Genomic DNA, 18,989 nt, shown 5'->3' on the forward strand with positions numbered 1-18,989 from the left:
GGACACATTTGAAATCAATGAACAAATTCATAGCTAACAAAAAATAATAGTTTGATTTATGTTTTTTTTTATTATTAAAAATTGCATACGCTTCTCTCTCACAATTATTTGACTGCCTCAGTGCAATTTTAACTTTGTGCTTTGCACAAATGCATTACCCTCAATTAGTGACACCAAAGTTTTTAGGTGCTTCCCGCATCTGGCTAATTAATTTTGTTTAAAATCTGCAGCTGACATTTATTGCACTTGGAAATCGTTGGAAATAAATGAAAAACACAAAGTGATAACTCTAAAAGAGTAAAAACAATCTACAATTTTTCTCAATGTACTTACTAGATGTGTCCATGCGTTCTGCAAATTATTGCCATATGAAACTTGCACAATAACATTTTAGTTAAGCATTAAGGTTGTACGAAAGTATGACGCTTGTATTTTAGTGTTGCATGGCAGTTTTCTAGATTGCTTTTCACCTCCTCTTTTCTTTACTAATCATAATTACAATAATAATAATACCCAACGATTACCATCCTGCTGCCCCACCGACGCGAGGGGCGCAATCCGCAAACGAGCGGAATTAGCCGAATCTTAAAAGGCAGAGAGTTTTAAGCGTTTGTTAAGCGTTGTTTTAACAGAAACAAAAATTTCAACAGCCAAAATTAAGAATTAGATTACGAAAGTTTATCTACTATGTTACTTGTTAAGAGTAGATAAAATAATTTTTTTTAATGATAAAGAGTGAGCCTGTTAAATCAAATGTGCTGGAATGAGAACTGAAATCGCGACATATACGGAGGAATGGTTCGTTCAACTCAAAATTTGTTCGAGAAAATTTTAAAAGTAATGATCTAAACTGCCCGGTATTTTACAAGAAATATTATACCAAGCATTTCCCTACGACTACCGAGTGTAGGGAGATTATCTCTAAATTCTTTAGACCAACGTTTAACAAAACTAGCAGCGCCTTTAGCTTTAAAAACCATGGGAGATGCATGAAGATTAATATTGAGTTTGGGGTCTGTAGTTACTCCCAGATCAACAAAACTGCATACTTGCTCCAAGTTAAGTTTTGTATTACATATGAAGTAGAGTTTACAGATCTACGTGAAAAGAAATATCTCTTCCCTAATACATTTCGGTCCCATATCACATATACCATTTGAATTATATCCTCGTTTTTAAGCCATTTACTTTATCTTTACATTGTTTCTTGAGTAGAACCAAAAATAAGCGAAAGTCATGTACTCGTATATAGTAATTCTAGTGAAAATCACTTTTCTCGTGTGAGGCTTGGCTACTAGCTCTTTTGCTACAAAGAGAATATAACAATTATCATATAAATGATTTATTAGGAAGTGCATCTACATACTACATGTGCTCCATCTAAGCAACCGTGTCAAATCTAAACTGATTGATTGATTGGTCGAAGTATCACCTGTTATTACCTTAAATGAGGAGCCTACAAGTTCATACATTTATGAATGCTACAAAGGAATGGCAACGATATTTTTATAAAATCCAACTACTATTTTTGTATACTATAATTGGCGGTTCTGGTTCTGGTGGAAACTCTTAGGATTTTCACTGTAGGTGATAAATATATTGAAAATTTGCAGATGTGTTACAGAGCCCGAATATAACGAATTCTAGAAAACACTATCTCTTTTCTTCTCGACAGCAATATTCTCTCGCTTGCATCACACCGCGTTGTAACCGAAAATAACTGTTAAAATATAATAATTGTGCCTTCGTCCTTTTTGCTCACGACTTCATAATTTTTCTGTTAAATACACACCAAACAAGTAACAGAGTTAATCTGCCGTAAGCTCTGTTGATATATTTCTTATACATATATAGTATACTAGTACATGTCACAATTTTAAAGCATTTGAAGAGTGTCCTTCCATAATATGGTCGTCCTCTGTTAATTAACATTTATGCTTTCTCCATCCTAAATCCTTCTGTTTAACATAAAAATATAACGGCACTAAACCGATACCAAATTTAAACGTACTATTAAATTATTCAAAAAAGATATGTCGCTCAAGAGGGTACATTGGCAACGCCAGCAATGGATTTTATCACCATTCTTTATAACCAAATAACTTGTCACAATTTCGTATACAACGGTTCCTTGGGAGCTGTTAATATTTTAAATATTTATCGCTGCACTGCTTCGATGGCTCACCGCAGCGGTGATAAATCAAAGTGTTCAATTCGATTACAGGGCAAAGTGGTGAAAAAGCATTTGTTTCCTTGCATAATACGCAATCCCGGAGCCAATCGCAACTCCCCGGAAGTGAGGCAGATGCGAGGCAAATAAGCGGCTGAGATCATTAGTGAGATTGATGAGCTCATGCTGCCATGTTGCCAAGTTACTTCAAAACACACAAAAGTACTTAGTGATGAGAGGAGACCGCTTGAAGGGATATGTTTCAATTAAATGGGGACTTTGAGTTCACAGCTAAAGATGCATGCAGAAGGAAGAAGAAATAGAAAATAGGCAAAGTTTTTTGTGGCTGACTTTATAACCAAGTTTATCAACGGCTGCATAGTGCTTTGTCTGCTTGTAGGCGGACCCACAGCATCTATCAACTACTTTTAATTGATTGTATTTATCTTTGCAGATTAGATGTTCATTGTGCAACTTTTTGACTGATATTCTTGCCACAACAAGAGACTGGGGATGAAAAACCTAAATAAAAAGGATTTAATATCTAAATATGCAGGTAAGTGAGATGAAAAGTAGTGATGAATAGTAAGCAGGAGCTTGCAAATGTGAACACGGCTTTCAATATAATTAACGAAACAAATAAGGTCTAGAAAAAAATAAGAAAAAGTTTAGCTTCAGCGAACAGGGTCATGGTAAAAAAGATCTTTATCTTGACTTTGATTGGTCAGTTTAATTGGCAGCTACACGCTATAGTTGTCCGATAGGACTTACATTTGTTTACATTTACATTTGTTCATATTACATTTGTGTCTTACTTTTTATAGAACTCATCCTCATCTATAATCAATTTTACCAACTGTTGCGTTGTCAGGGGATCCTTCACTCCCCTCTTTAATAACTTAACTTAAATCATAACAGGTATGCCATGATTTGAGAAATGTGGTACCCGAGTGATTGAATTGATGGTGCAACACTTCCAAATTAAATACCAATAAAATAGCACGCGAAATTGAATTCACGATTGCCGCTCGCCATGAGAAGTTAAACACAAAAAAGAGTGAACAGAAAAAGTAAAAAAAACGTGAAACTAAATGATTTCCAGAAACAATGCAATAGTGAAAATTGCTCTCCACAATGGAAGTGCACAAATTGTTATACCCAGAATGTTGCATAGATATACTTTCATATGTGTATGTATGTATACATACAAAAGAATAAAGGTTAGTAGTGAAATTCTAGAGGAAAACAAAGCAATTTAATACAAAGTTAAAAGGCAACAAATATGGGAGTATGTCTAAACTTATTTGCTATATAAGTATATGGGTATATTCAATTTAACATACAAACAAAGAAAAGTTCAACCGATTTAGCACTCAAAGTTATGACTGTCAATAGTGACGTCAGAACCATGTCACGAGTGCAACGTCTGTTTGTTTGATGACAGGAGATATTTCACCTCGTTCACTGCCAGACCAATTTGCTTTGCGTCTTTATCCAGTCTGCGGAAAGCAGAACTAACGGCGCGGTTGTTAAGACCATTCCTATCAATATCGCCAGAATACGCCAGCAGCTGTACACTCTTATAGAAGATTGTACCTTCTGGGTTTAGTTCTGCAGCTCGAATTATCTTCTTCAGAAGTAGGTTGAAGAAGTCACACGAAAGAGAGTCGTCTTGTCCGAAACCTCGTTTGGTATCGAACGGCCCGGAGAGGTCCTTCCCGATCCTTAAGGAGCTTTTGGCGTTGCTCAACGTCAGTATACACAGCCGTACTAGTTTGCGAGGATACCAAATTCAGACATCATGGCATAAAGGCAGCTCCTTTTCGTACTGTCGAAACCAGCTTTGAAATCGACGAAGAGGTGGTGTGTGTCGATTCTCCTTTCACGAGTCTTTTCCAAGATTTTGCGCATGGTGAATATCTGGTCGGTTGTTGATTTTCCAGGTCTAAAGCCACACTGATAAGATCCAATCAGTTTGTTGACCGTGGACCGCAATGTTTAGGAGACTTATCCGACGGTAGTTGACGCAGATTGTGGGGTCTCCCTTTTTGTAGATTGGGTAGAGCACACTTAAATTCCAATCGTTGGGCATGCTTTCGTCCGACCGTATTCCACAAATAAGCTGATGCATGCTCCTTATCAGTTCTTTGCCGCCGTGTTTGAATAGCTCGGCCGGCAATCCGTCGGTCCCTGCCGCTTTGTTGTTCTTCAGGCGGGCAATTGCTATTCGAACTTCTTCATGGTCGGGCAATGGAACATCTGCTCCATCGTCATCGATTGGGGAATCGGGTTCGTCTTCTCCTGGCGTTGTACTTTCACTGCCATTCAGCAGGCTGGAGAAGTGTTCCGTCCATAACTTTAGTATGCTCTGGGCATCGGTCACTAGATCACCTTGGGGGGTACGGCAAGAATATGCTCCGGTCTTGAAACATTCTGTTAGTCGCCGCATTTTTTCGTAGAATTTTCGAGCATTACCCCTGTCGACCAGCTTGTCAAGCTCTTCATACTCACGCATTTCGGCCTCTCTCTTTTTCTGTCTGGAAATACGTATAGCTTCCCTCTTTAACACTCGGTATTTATCCCATCCCGCACGTGTTGTGGTCGATTGTAACGTTGCGATGCAGGCAGCCTGGTTTCTTTCCGCTGCGACACGGCACTCCTCGTCGTACCAGTTGTTCTTTTGCACTTTCCGAAAACCAGTGGTTTCGGTTGCAGCTGTACGTAAGGAGCTTGAAATGCCATCCCACAGTTCCCTTATACCGAGTTGTTGACGAGTGCTCTCAGAGAGCAGGAGTGCAAGTCGAGTAGAAAATCGTTCAGCTATATGTTGTGATTGCAGCTTCTCGACGTCGAACCGTCCTTGCGCTTGTTGGCATGCGTTTTTTCTGCACAGTAGCGGGTGCGAATTTTGGCTGCAAAAAGGTTGTGGTACGAGTCGATGTTAAGACCTCGGAGCCTACACACATCTAAAACACTGGAGACGTGTCTTCCGTCTATCACAACATGATTAATCTGGTGGGTGGTTTTTCGATCCGAAGACAACCAGGTGTCTTGATGAATTGATGCTGGAATCTAGTACTACAGATAACCATATTTCAGGCCCCGGCGAAGTCGATCAGCCTCAACCCATTTGCGGATGTTTCATCGTGGAGGCTGAATTTACTGACCGTAGTACCAAAGATACCTTCTTTGCCCATCCTGGCGTTAAAGTCGCCAAGAACGATTTTGATATCGTGACGGGGGCAGCTCTCATAGGTGCACTTCAAGCGCTCATAGAAGGCATCCTTGGTCACATCGTCCTTCTCTTCCGTAGGGGCGTGGGCGCAAATCAGCGATATGTTGAAGAACTTCTCTTTAATACGGATTGTGGCTAGACGTTCATCCACCGGGGGGCATCTCAGTACTTGGCGACGGAATTTCTCTCCCACCACGAATCCCATACCAAATTTGCGGTCCTTTATATGGCTATTGTAGTAATTGCCACAATGACCTACTCGCATCAGTCCTTGTCCCGTCCATCGCATTTCGTGAACGGCGGTGATGTCAGCCTTTGTTTTTTCGAGGACATCAACCAGCTGGGCAGCGACACCTTCCCAATTAAGGGACCGGACCTTCCAGGTGCATGCCCTCAAATCGTAATCCTTAAATCGTTTGCCATGGTCATCATCAAAACCCCATCAGAGACTTGTTGTTATTTTTCATTGGAGCGTTTTTTTACGTAGAGGATCCCAAACCCAGCGCACAATCCTGCGGACGGGATGTTTAGAGAAGTCAATGACGATCAGAGAACTTTCACTCAGTTGCGTGAACTTCTACACATGACTCCATCCTACTTAGTTTCAGGCTACTTAAATAAGATAAATGGGCTAAACTATGATTTCATATGTACGTACTTTAATTGTCAATTACGAAATAGCTTAAAATATGCATGTAATGCTATCTTCCAACCAGACCATTGTTTAGTTTTATACAATGGACCAGACGAGCAAAATTATGGTAATATCTTTTTAGGGCAGGTAATTTCAATTCAATTCAATTTTATTGGAAAAAATGACATGAATTGAATAAATATTTTATTTTCTTAAAATACGCTGTTAAGGATTAAAATTTTTCAAGTCTTATTTTTAAGGGAGCAACCTAAATATGCTTCTGTTAATAATGATTTAATAGCTTAGTAATGTGATTATGAAACTACTTAAAGTTATGTACTTTCTTTATTAGTGCTGATACTGTTTACGCGGTTATAACAGAGTTTACAACAGCACGCCAGCCATACTTGAAAAATTAAAATTCCAAACGTAGCCAAGTCCTTCTACACCCGGTCTTTCCAACGGAGTGGAGGTCTTCCTCTTCCTCTGCTTACCCCGGCGGGTACTGCGTCGAAAACTCCCAGAGCCGATCCATTCGGATGACATGACATAGTCACCATAACCGCTGTCTTTTAATTCGCTGAACTATGTCAACGTCGTCATATAACTCATTCAGCTCATCGTTCTATCGAATGCTATATTCGCCGTGGCCAACACGCAAAGTACCATAAATCTTTCGCAGAACCTTTCTCTCAAAAACTAGTAACGTCGACTCATCAGATGTTGTCATCGTCCATGCCTGTCCACCATATATAGAGTTTGGTTTTTGTTCGCCGAGAGAGGACTTTACTTCTCAATTGCCTACTCAGTCTACCTTTTGGCAAGAGTTGTTCTGCGTTGGATTTCGAGGCTGACATTGTTGTTGCTGTTATTACTAGCTCCAAGATAAACTAAATTATTTCGACTTCAAAGTTGCGACTTTCGACAGTGACGTAGCCCAATGCGACGACTCATTTGCTTCACTTTACTTATCCAGTCAGGAAAAAGCAGAACTAACGGCGCGAATGTTGATTCCAATGATATCACTACCATCGGCGTACGCCAGCAGCCTTCCCGATACAGCTGTGCAGCTCGAATTATTTTCTCCAGGAGTAGATTGAAGCAGTCGCACGATAGGGAGTTGCCTTGTCTGAAACCTCGTTTGGTATCGAACGGCTCAGAGAGGTCCTTCTCGATCCTGATGGAGCTTTTGGTATTGCTCAACGTCGGCTTACACAGCCGTATTAGTTTTGCGGGGATGGCTAATTCAGACATCGCGGCATAAAGCTAGCCCCTTTTCGCGCTGACAAAAACAGCTTTGATATCGACGAAGAGGTGATGTGAGTCGATCTTCTTTCACGTGTCTTTTTTTGTTGATTTTCCAGGCCTAAAGCCACAATGATAAGGTCCAATCAGTTTGTTGACGGTTTGCTTTTATCTTTCACGCAATACGCTCGATAGAACCTTATATGCGTTGTTGAGGAGTCTTATTCCACGGTAGTTGGCACAGGATGTGGGGTCTCCCTTTTTATGAATTCGGCAGAGCACACTTAAATTCCAGTCGTCGCGCATGCATTTGCCCCTTAAATTAATAAAAAGTTAATTTCAGTTATGTTTGTTTGCCATTTTAAAACTTAAGTTGTAGAATAAAGAAATGTTTTGTCATCATCTGGGCTGAGATCTGTAAAAGAAGTCTTGGTAGCACTGAGGTGGTATTCACATACATTCGTGCTCGAATTCAACATACTAACTATGTTCTAGAGGAATGGGGTATCGATGGCGAACATACAGTTTCCTTGTTGTATGCGAATATTTTATTGGTTTGAGATTTTTCACTATAAATAAAGAAATAAAATGTATATTTTTTTCACAGTTTATCTTTTAGGTAAATATGAGCAGGTTAATTTCTAAAAAATAATTAAAACCATTTCTTTCAGAAACAAGAAAAGAGACGCGAACTGCGTCTGAAGAGATTTTGGCGTTCACCAAAAACAACATCATCCGAAGATTCAACCGGCTATGAGAGCCCCACACGTACCAAGCCCGCAAGTGACACACAACGTTTCAACCATTTGCACTACACGAGCTTAGCACAGAGTGCACCGCGAGGACCCGAAAATGGCACGGCCTACAACAAGCCGACATGTTCGCTGCCACTGCTGCAAGTGTGGCCCAGTCAGGTATGTATTAAAAGCTTCCAGGTGTCTGCGGTTGTAGTTTCACGTGAGTTTCTTAACAGAAAAAATCATTAAATGAGTTCTGGACAAACTCTATCTTAGTTTAGTGCTAGGTTCATAACACAACACCACTTTGTCTCCAGTCACAACTTATAGGCTACATAGCGTACTTCTGTTGTGCCATTGTTATTGTAATTGTTGTGTTGATTATTTTGGCTTACATTTATTATAAAAATACCTACTTTCTGTTGTTTTCTTGGTTTGACGTTGGTTTTGTGGTGTGTTGTGGTTAAAAATATAAACGAATAATGTACTCGTGTAGCCACATTTACGACAGGAGGGCTTCGTGCAGTTGCGACGAAACAGCGGCCCTGAGGGCCAACGGGTAGGCGTGAGCATTTAAACTAATTTCTTATCTCAATCTGACAAATTTCCATACTTCAAATCTAATATTTGTAAATTGCATGTTTTTTTAAATAATTTTGATACCTTTTTCCCCCTACCAACGCAAAATGGGAACTTAGCCCTTGCTTTGCTCATTTACTATTTTTTGGAAATATATAAAATAGTTTTGTACATTTTTTTACTAATAACTTAACAGATTTTGTAATTTGATAATTAATATTTAAAAAAATCCATATTGTAGATTGAAAAAGTACTTCCCTACTAAAAAATATAGATCGAAATTAACCTAATTTTTCGCAAGACCCCACACAAGAAAAACTACTTTAAGTGTGATGTACATATGTACCTCATTAGAGTCGATACATACAGTCAATGTAAAAAAGTGAAACGAAATATTCTACGAAAATATTCCGGATAATAACTATTTTGTTATAAAAGCTCTGCCACCCTGAACATGATACTATCCCTTATGATCTTTCAGCATTTAGATTTTAAGACTTACAGAAATGGCTGCGAAATTTTGGTGAGATATCGACCATTTGGCAACGTTTTCAGAGAGGCAACAGTGGGGTGATTCCTAACGGAGCCGAGTATGTGTGAAGATTTCGTACAGTTTCTTCGTTTCACTTTTTTAATGGACTGTACGGGAGTACGTTTTTAATAAGAAATACATTTTTGCACATTAATTAAAACAAATTTGGTTACTTGCAATATATAGTACTTCTATAATTTTCCACTAATTTGGTAAGCTTTATTGAATTTAAACTCTCCTAACTAACAACAAAGCACTTAGATCTGTATATAAAAGAAAATACTTTACTACACAAACAACAATATAACTTTCTCACTTTTCACTAATTTTTAAAAGTTTTTATACTTTTAGAGCTAAAACTTTTTTTGACTCATCACCACTTTGGGCCACATAATTTTCACTTCGGGCCATTTTTTTACTGCACACACCCACCCACCTTAGCTCCCTTCAAAACTTGTTTAATTGTAAAGTAACTCTGTAATGAAGCATTAACTAATCACTTGAATCGTTCTGATTCTTTCCATTAGGATTCGCCACGTGGCGAGGCGGATGGACAATCCTTCATCTTCCCTGTCATTGCCGAGACAAGTACGAGTAGCAGTAGCGGCGCTGGCAGCAGCAGTACGACTGGCGATAGTGCTGCTGCTAGCAGTTCGACCACCACTACCACCACCACCAGCGGCACCTCCGGCATCAGCAACAACAATCACAGCAATAGCAATAACTTAAATAATGGCAATCATTTAACGCTTAGCAACTCCTGCTTAGGCGAACGGCGTCGCAGCTCGCTTTACTGTGATACTTTGCATGCGGGCGACTCAGGCATTGATTCGGTGCAGGCGTCGCCTTCACCAAACGCACTGCCACCACCACCCGGTGCATCACTACTCGGTGGTGGCCAGGGTATGGGCAGCAACTCCTGCAATGTCTCACCCGCTACAACGCCCACACAGGGTTCACCGAATCTCTCGCTTGGTGGTGCACGCGCTAGCATCAGTGTCGGCGCAGCAAATTATCGACGCAAATCCAGTGCGCTACTACATCCCGATCATGCTCGCTTGTTTGCGTTGCGCATGAAGCATGCTGCCGCCTTAGAACGCGCACAAACGTCACCGGATCAAACATCCATCGAAGATGCAACCGAATTCCATGATAATGGTTTGGCAACGAATTTGCGCTTGTGCTCTGCGTCTTCGTCGACGACGTCGTCGCTGACTTCCGTCGCAGCGGTTAGCTTAGGCGGTGGCATGGGAGTGATCGGTGCAGCCGGCTCCTCCTCATCCTCCGCTGCGGCTGTGGCAGCATGTCTAGCTGCCGGCGCTGGTGCGGGTCCACAGCAGCGCGTCTCCGACCCATGGCTGCAGCCGCAATCGGATCGAGAACGTGATTCGCGCTACGAACGACGTCGTTCCTCAACGATGACGGCACGTTACTCACTGTTCGATGCATTGGATTTGGAATATGTGCTGTTGCGTGCTGCGGCACGCGGTTCGGTCGGCCCGTACTCACTAAGCGAATCTATACACAAACTGACATTTACACAATCGTTGGCGTTTCCGGCACTGGCACGCGGTCTCGCCACAAAGCGTCGGCGTTCGCATACGCGTACCAGTTCGCGACCGCTAAACCCCAATGAGTCGGGTCTTAATACGTGTGCGAAAGTCGTTACCGCCGTCATATTGGTGGGTATTTCGTTTATGGTGTTTCTGATTGTGTATAAATTTGTGCGGACGTGAGGTTTACTCCTGGCCCCGACAGATTTTCCCGTTACATATCAGCAAGCGAACGTGAATGCAAATGTATACACGTTCGCAACGGGAAATGTTAGTGCCAGCAAAACACTGTCGGGGTTCAGGAGAGTATTGGGTCTGAAAGATCGAGATTAAGTGCACAACTGTAACGGAGAGGCGAAAGTCGAGGGTACTATTTTATGCGTCTTATACAAACATGCATACTTATTAATAAAAGTTGTGATAAAAAGTATGTAATAAAGTCTAAAACCTGCACAAAATGGCTGCAATACTTTGTAATGCTGGAATCACGCCATTTTGTGTAACAAATGGAGCTGACTGTAAAAAGTGTTTCAATTAAAAAAGTTTTGTAATTCAAAAACTTACACAAAATGCCTTTTTAAAATAGTATTTGCTACTTTTTAATACTCATACATTTTCAATACCTACTATATATGCTTATGTTTCTATATATGCATAAAAACTTATGCATTTGCCTAAATAACTATTTAATAGTCAAATTCTATATTAGATTTCTTAATTGCGCTGCTTAATTATAGTTCACAAATATTGATTATCTCTTTTTCTTTTCACAAGTTTTAGATCATGGGTTATGTATAGTCGAAAATAATTTTGAATGCGTTCCAATGGTGGAATCAAACCTTTTAGCCAGTACGAAATTAGTAATACAAAGAAAAGTTAAGGAAGGTGCTGAAAAATTAATTAAATATTCTAAAAGATAAGATTATGATACCTGAATGCGAACAATTTCAGGGGTCTAGCACTAAAATTCTTTCAGTTATTTTTGAAGCAAGTATCTGGCAATTAAGTGTTCCTCAGGTTTAGTACGTAATGTCTCTCGCATGGACTCAAGAGCCATAACCTTAAAAAACAATTTTTACTTTTAACAAAAAAGGATCTGCCAAATGAGAAAAATGAAAGGATTACCCGTTTTAGTATATTCATTAAAATATTACTGTAACGAAAAATCCATACCATATACATAGGTATTTCGTAAAACACTGAAAGCTTGTTTTTGTACCAGGTTGCTGATCGCCATATTTCCCACAAAAAATCTCTCTTGGTGGTGCCAGAAACTCAAAAAAATGGATCCAAAGATGGATCAAAGATCGAGAAAGCTTCATTTGCTTATCACAAGATTGTTGAGGCGGCAATAACATTTCCAAACAGTTTGAAGTTTCAACCGCTATACAATAAAAGCTGGACAGTGGAGAAGAATGCGGCTCCAATATGGATCCAGGCGCTAGGCATCAAAGCATATGTCAGACAAATAAGTACAGTGCATACGCTGTCGGCACTAAGAGTTATCATTGCTTTCCCAACAATATCAAGTGATGCAGCTGAAGTAATAATAATATGATGCCCACTGACATCCAGGGTGACGAATGCGAGCGAGTATACTCGAGTATGCTGTGTATAGGATCGAAAAGCAGTGGCAAACCTCACTCAAAGGACGGTGGACCTACGAACTGATACCGCACATTCATTCATGGATCGACAGATGACATGGCATCGAGCACGACATCACTCCGAATTGTACGCCGTGTTCACAGTGCTCTGAGCATGTATTCTTTTATTGCCCGCGCTTTTTAAGTACAAGAAAAAAACTTAAAACTACACTCGGTGTTATTTTTGGTACGGAAAAGGACACTCATGTGTCAGTCCACTGAGAACTGGAGAGCAGTCAGCGAAGCGGCACCCTCAATCATAACAAAACTGAGGCATACAAAGCAGAGTAGGCGTCCGTCAGTCTGTGCCATAGAGGAAAGGATTAAATGTCTTATCACTCTCACAAAGTAATACTTAATCAGAGGGTTCTGTGGGAGAGTTTGGAGTTGAGAGTAGGTTAGATTAGTGGAGAAGAACTTTTAGTTCTGGTAATTCGAGGAACTGCCTACACTCTACTCTGGGTCAGAAAGATCGCACAGCCAGATATGTATTGCATTTGACAAGAGGTGCATAAATCTACTGCAGCAACGCTGAGGACAACAATATACCATACCGCTATAATTTTCTTTTAATTTATATTTAATTTAATCTTAATTTTTGTTAGCGAGTGCTTTCTCATTTAAATATTATTTGCTCTTTCCAACTAATATTTCAACTCTAAAAGTGCCTATTTATCCAACAATCTTTACTCAAGCTTCGAATTTATTCAGAGGTAATTATAAAGATACAATACTTGTATTTATACCATAAATTTTCTACCAAACAAAATTTATAAAATAAATGGATGAACTAAATAAATATCAGTAGGGTGTGAGTTCTCAAGTAAAAATTTTAAGAATGAAATTTCTAGACGAATTCTCTGTAATTAATGAAAAGTTTTGATAAAGCCATAATTTTTTATAAATCCGTAATAACGTGGGATTTACACCGAATTATATGCTTTGTCGTAATTATACATACCATGTTCAAACTGGGTTGTTTGGAAATTTTTTCTCAATTATTCCATGACAATTAAGATATTAACTTTCCCATTTTTATGGTCTTCAATTAGTGTTAGACAATTCTATGGACTTAAATTTGGATGGATTTTAAATTTTATCTCTGAAAACTAAGTAACAACTTTTTTTTGAAATCTTTATACATATAATTAAATTTTTTGCTCATATTTTTGTGGTAATTCATGGTCCAATTAAAAACACTATACCTGAAATAATTTACATCTTTACAACTTTTTCTTCTTTTCTAAGAATTTATTGTTAACTAAACACTAATTGGGTAATTAGTTGATTGCTTAGTGTATGCTTAATTGAGAACAATTATGAGATAAATTTTTGAAATTATCTTAATTACCCAATTAAGCTGCTTCTGGTTGGACATGGTACTAGTTTTACCCACAATTTTTCTTTCTAAATAATACAATAGTTTCTTAAATACTTAAGTCAAAAAATGTTTTCAATTCAATTAAATTTATAGTTGAAGAAAAGGAATTATAGAAGATGTATAATTAAAAGCCAAACCAATAAAACTTTCTAATGTGACCATTATAATAAATCAATTAGTGAGCAGAAAATGCTGAAATCACTGTAAAACAACAAAAGCTGTGGAGAAGACAAGAAACTGTTTAAGTGATGGGAGATACGTAAATATATATTCAAGTAGTCAACTAGGAATGTATGTGGTTAAGTGCAGGGTCGTATTTTATAGTCCTTAACTATCTGTGTGCGAAAAGTTGCTAATTGTCAATCAAATAATATGATGATAAAATTCATAATTCAATTAGATAGTTCTAAAAACGCTGGCTGAAATTCTAAAGTATTCTTCTAAATAAATGCCTTTACTTGATCACAAAACAGAAGCAAAAACAAAAACACATTTCGGCTTTGCTACCAACACAAACCTACATACTAAAAACTGAACTACACAAATTTATAGCCACAATTAAAACATTTAATTAAGTAAAATAGAGACCATGCAATTTTATTATGAGAAATTATATGTATGTATATATTGTGGATTTTGTTGCATCGAAAAATATATTTATAACATGCTGCTAATTCCAAAAAATTTTAGGGATATACTGCGTACAGCGTAGCGAACAAATATCATTCTAATTTGAATCTCGTTCTAATTTTAATTTTAATTTAATATTCCTTCTTAAATTACGAGAATTACAGTTACCTTTTACGGCTTTTGTTAGTAGTCAAATATCTTCAGCAGTAATGCGTCGAATGTCATCGGCAAAGGTGTCAATCCTACAAAAATACGTCCAGCGGTATTAAATTGTATGACCTTGGAGGTCACCACAGACTCATGAGGCAAGATAATGAGTAAAACTCCTTCAATCAGTTGACTGTTTCGGATGGATGTATGACATTTAAGGCCAAAGATCGTCCACATCAACAATTTTCCAATTCAAGTAGTTCAATTTCAAGTACGAAAGAGTCACTAATCATGGCTCTTTAGTGTTCCACATTAGCTTTATCATATTTGATGGCTTAATTTTTGAAGAAATATGGATCTATGATTTCCTCTACCCATAAAGTACGCCATGTGGCACTCCTATATCAACGATTTTGTTTATCAATGTTCATTAAAATTTTTCTGTCAAAAACGGGATTTGTCGCCATCTCGTTTTGAACCCATTCAGCGAACGTTCTGATTTATTTCTGACTCTAAATAAATAGGTATTTCTTCTTAAAATCAACCATAATTGTCTCTAAGTGCACAGGATAGTGTAAATTAGATTTTTAATTTTCCAATATTAATAAATAAAATGGTTAAGTAACATCAATAAATTAAGCAAGACAATCAATATCCTCCTGATACCAGATGACGTCTTGATAAAGTTTTGAACCACCTACCGAGTCGATGAAGGTGTAATTTGTTTCCCTAATATAATATTGAAGCTTAATTTCTAAGTATTTAATTGTCTCTACGCACTAATAGTCGGCGTATCGATAGTACTTAAGTCCGCAGAACATGCAAATATACTATGAGCAAAAAATAGTAAGACTGTTCACAATTTTAAAATTCTTAATTTATTCTCCAAAAGTCTTCAATTGACGCAAAACGGTTTCACCGAAGCGGTCGTTTGAGTTTGCTGAATAGCCGAAAGCCACACGCAGCTAAATCAGGTTATAACGTTGGTTGCGGCGCGATATTGGTAGAAAAATTGGCGAAAAACAAACGAAGAATCAATGCAGGCTGCGACTGTGCAAAAACCAAGAGATTTCGGTCCATATCCGGCCTCTTTTTTATGAAAAGCGTGGCACAAACGACGCATAACACCCTGTAGTAGTATTCCTTATTGGCCGGTCGGAAGAATTCGGTGTGTACAACACTTCGATAATCGATTGATTTTTGGCCTGCGCTAACGTGGTGTTTTCGACTTCGGAATACATTGTTGCACAGATGTTATGAACGTTTCGGGTATGAGAAATTTGATTCCGCACACAAAATTTAATGGAACTTCTTCATTGAATAATTTCACTCATGGTAAAAATACATAGATGAATGCACTTTATGTACTTCAGGAAAATTTTGTTTTGATGTTACATTTGGCACATATGTTACCGATAATCATACCAACCTAGAAAATAAATATTTCAACGAATGGGGTTTCGCGCGAAATTTAATTTAAAATGTCTTACTGTTTTTTGCTCACAGTGATATTTGAATCGTATTGTGCGGTAGAAAATGTCGATGTTTCTCAATAGTAGGGGAGCCCAAGAGGGGATTTTTGCAGTTACTTAAGCGTGTCAGAAAACTTTATGGGGAGAAACATTGGACTTTTGTATGTACCCCTACCACATAAATTAAATACATGAAGACGAGTGTATATTTCAATATTCTGACAGTTTGAGGGTGACTTAGAGAAATAGCAGGGTGACAAATTTGTAAAAAAAAACGTCACCTTGAAATACTCAAGCGCGATAGATTTTTTTTTCATTTTAAAGATAATTCTGTCAGAATCACGAAAATCATATAATCTGACAGTTTCCGTGGGGCGATGCAGGTAAAATCGTCGAAAAAGGTCAAGTGTACTGATCACCATAGCGTGGTTGTTGTTAGTAGTCGCTTGACAATTTTGTTTGTTTCTCACTCTCTCGTACAAAGTAACTGATACGTCTCAACCCTTCTCATTAAATGTGCGTAACTACGATGCTTGTAACTTACCACCCTGCCGATCAGAGCTACAACAACATATACTGCGAACGAAATATATTGCGTGTTTGTGGAGAAACGCTCACAATCGTATTCTTACGGAGTTGTCGCCTACAGATTACGGATGGAAAAACGTGGATGGAAAGTTGGAGCCGACTTGGTGTGTTGGAAACCAACTTCCTGAAGCGTACGAGGACATCGTCATAACACCTAAAATTTTAGGAGATACTTCTGATGCTGGTAAATCTTTTTTTGAAGACTATACTGTCATAAAAGAAGTAAAAAATTGTGAAGTTTCAATTTTTTTTTAGTTACAGAAATACAAAATGGCGAGAAAGTTCAAAAAGTGGAATCAACTTCGACCATGACTCGAATGACGAAAATTGACATGTTTTTTTTTAATTTTATTTTTTTCTATTTTCATAATAATAAATTATTAAATTTTCTATACATATACATATGTATATGTATCCACTGTTTTCATTACATTCTGTAACAAAAACAAGAACCAAACAGAATTCTTCCACTTTTAAATCGTCAGATTAACGATATGCCTCTATATAATTGTCAGATTATCTTTTGGGAAGACTCTGACATCAAGTTCATCCCCCTGCATAAAAATCTGACGCGCTCGAGTATCTCAAGGTCACCTTTTTTTTTGCAAGTTTTAAAATCAATAAATGAATTTTGGCCACGTCGAAATTGTCAGAAATTTAAATGGCACACTTTTTAGAGGTTCATTAACATTCGCTTTGAAAATCTGACACGCTCGAATAACTTTTTTTTTAACCTCTCATTACGGCCCTCAACCTTGAATTGATTGTCAGATTAATATATATCGACTATCAGAAATACAATGCACGTATATACCATAAATGACTGACGCGCTTGAGTATTTTTATGTGACTGTTTTTTTTACATTTTTGAAAATAATTACCAGCTCTTCTCCCCACTAAAATGGAAAACTTCACCTAGACTTTCTTTTTTTTTACGTTATCTTGACAATCTAGTAAGTCTTCATGACGCTCCAGTAACTGCAAATTTAGCACTCCAGGCTCCCCTACTACAAGTTATAGGACGCAATAGGCAATTTTCATTTTATATTTTATTGAAATTAATTAACCTGATTTATAGAGCGGATTTCTCTCCAGAAAGTTAAAGTAGTATGACCGATGCATTTTCTATATATGTATTCTAATCCTTCATATATTAAGGTAACTTTTATCAGAATAAAAAATTACGCAATTTAAGATGTCTTCATTCAAGTTGCAACTAGCATATCGGAATAACAGCTTCTTTTGAACATTGTTCGCTTCAACTTTAGAAAAAGTTGTGTTACGTTATTTATAATATTCAAATTAGGAAGGTATATGTATGCTAACCTGAAAACTAGATTTTAATTAAACATGTGCTGTTAAGTAAAATAAGATTAATAAGAAATCATGAAAATACAAAAATGAAATACAAAATTATAGTTGTAATTTTCAAACTAGCTAACTTAACCGTAACTTAAGTACATATGGAATTAGCTACAAGATTAAATATAATGAAAATAACTTATATAGGATTTAAGTACATAAGTAATGATTACAATCAACATTTAATACTATTAACAAATGACGGAAAAATATATACTTAATAAAATAAACTAATAAATATCATATTTACATAAAAGGTACATATATAGATATAATATACAAGTATTAAAATAAATTAAAAAAGTAGAATTTTTTGCATACAGACCAAGCCAGAAAGATTACACTCATCTCTCGTTCAGAAAACATTAGTCTTTACACAATTTCCTTAAACGACCCTTGATCTTAGTATAATGTGTATTTATTTTCATAAAATTGTATAAGTTACCCAAGTCAACATAAAATATCTTAATATTTATCCCAAAAACATGAAATATGCAAGACAAGACCCAACAAAAATAATAAAGAAATAAACACTTGATATGAAAATTTAAACCAAAATAAGTTTTTTAACCACGCTTTTGTTTTTCTTATTATTGGTTTTTGGTTCTAATTCAGAAATCGTTTACCCGGTATTTTATAAGAATCGCTGTGATTAAGGAACTTGTTTTTATTTTGTCATGTGAAAACCATCTGATCGGTCCAAATCTGCAACACTTTTTCTAACATCCAAAACTGTGGCGAATGTTGGTTAGCAAAGAATATGTCGTAGCTGGCTTATTAGCTTATAACCATCACTTTTACTTACTTCCAAAAAACTAGTCTTACGAAGTCCATCTAAGTTTCCAATTAACATATTCAAACCTTGATACTACATAAGTTTATCCCTACTGGAATCAAATGATGTTTCAAAGTGCCCTAATGAGTCAGCATGCAATAAACCGTTAATCCAGAAGAATGCATTTGAGGTAATGTATGCGGAATACTAAGTACTATAATTATATTCTTCTTCTTCTTATTTACTGACGTAGACACCGCTTACGCGATTATAGTCGAGTTAACAACAGTGCGCCAGTCG

At 37.4% G+C, this 18,989-nt stretch overlaps 1 protein-coding gene across 2 annotated transcripts in view; it reads left to right on the plus strand.

The window, feature by feature from the left end:
- LOC126762318 (uncharacterized protein DDB_G0271670) overlaps nt 1–18,484 on the plus strand; it is a 123,576-nt gene extending 105,092 nt beyond the window's left edge. The window contains exons 3-6 of one of the 2 annotated variants that reach the window (XM_050479011.1): nt 2,625–2,726; nt 7,956–8,198; nt 8,518–8,580; nt 9,660–18,484. In XM_050479011.1, the coding sequence (XP_050334968.1) occupies nt 2,721–2,726; nt 7,956–8,198; nt 8,518–8,580; nt 9,660–10,868 (1,521 nt within the window). In that variant the 5' untranslated portion in view covers nt 2,625–2,720 and the 3' untranslated portion in view covers nt 10,869–18,484. The remainder of the gene's footprint in view (nt 1–2,624; nt 2,727–7,955; nt 8,199–8,517; nt 8,581–9,659) is intronic. The other variant, XM_050479012.1, reaches the window with a different exon arrangement.
- The last annotated feature ends 505 nt before the right edge of the window (nt 18,485–18,989 follow it).

This window comes from Bactrocera neohumeralis, chromosome 6 (genome assembly GCF_024586455.1).
Source record: "Bactrocera neohumeralis isolate Rockhampton chromosome 6, APGP_CSIRO_Bneo_wtdbg2-racon-allhic-juicebox.fasta_v2, whole genome shotgun sequence".
Lineage (NCBI taxonomy): Eukaryota > Metazoa > Arthropoda > Insecta > Diptera > Tephritidae > Bactrocera > Bactrocera neohumeralis.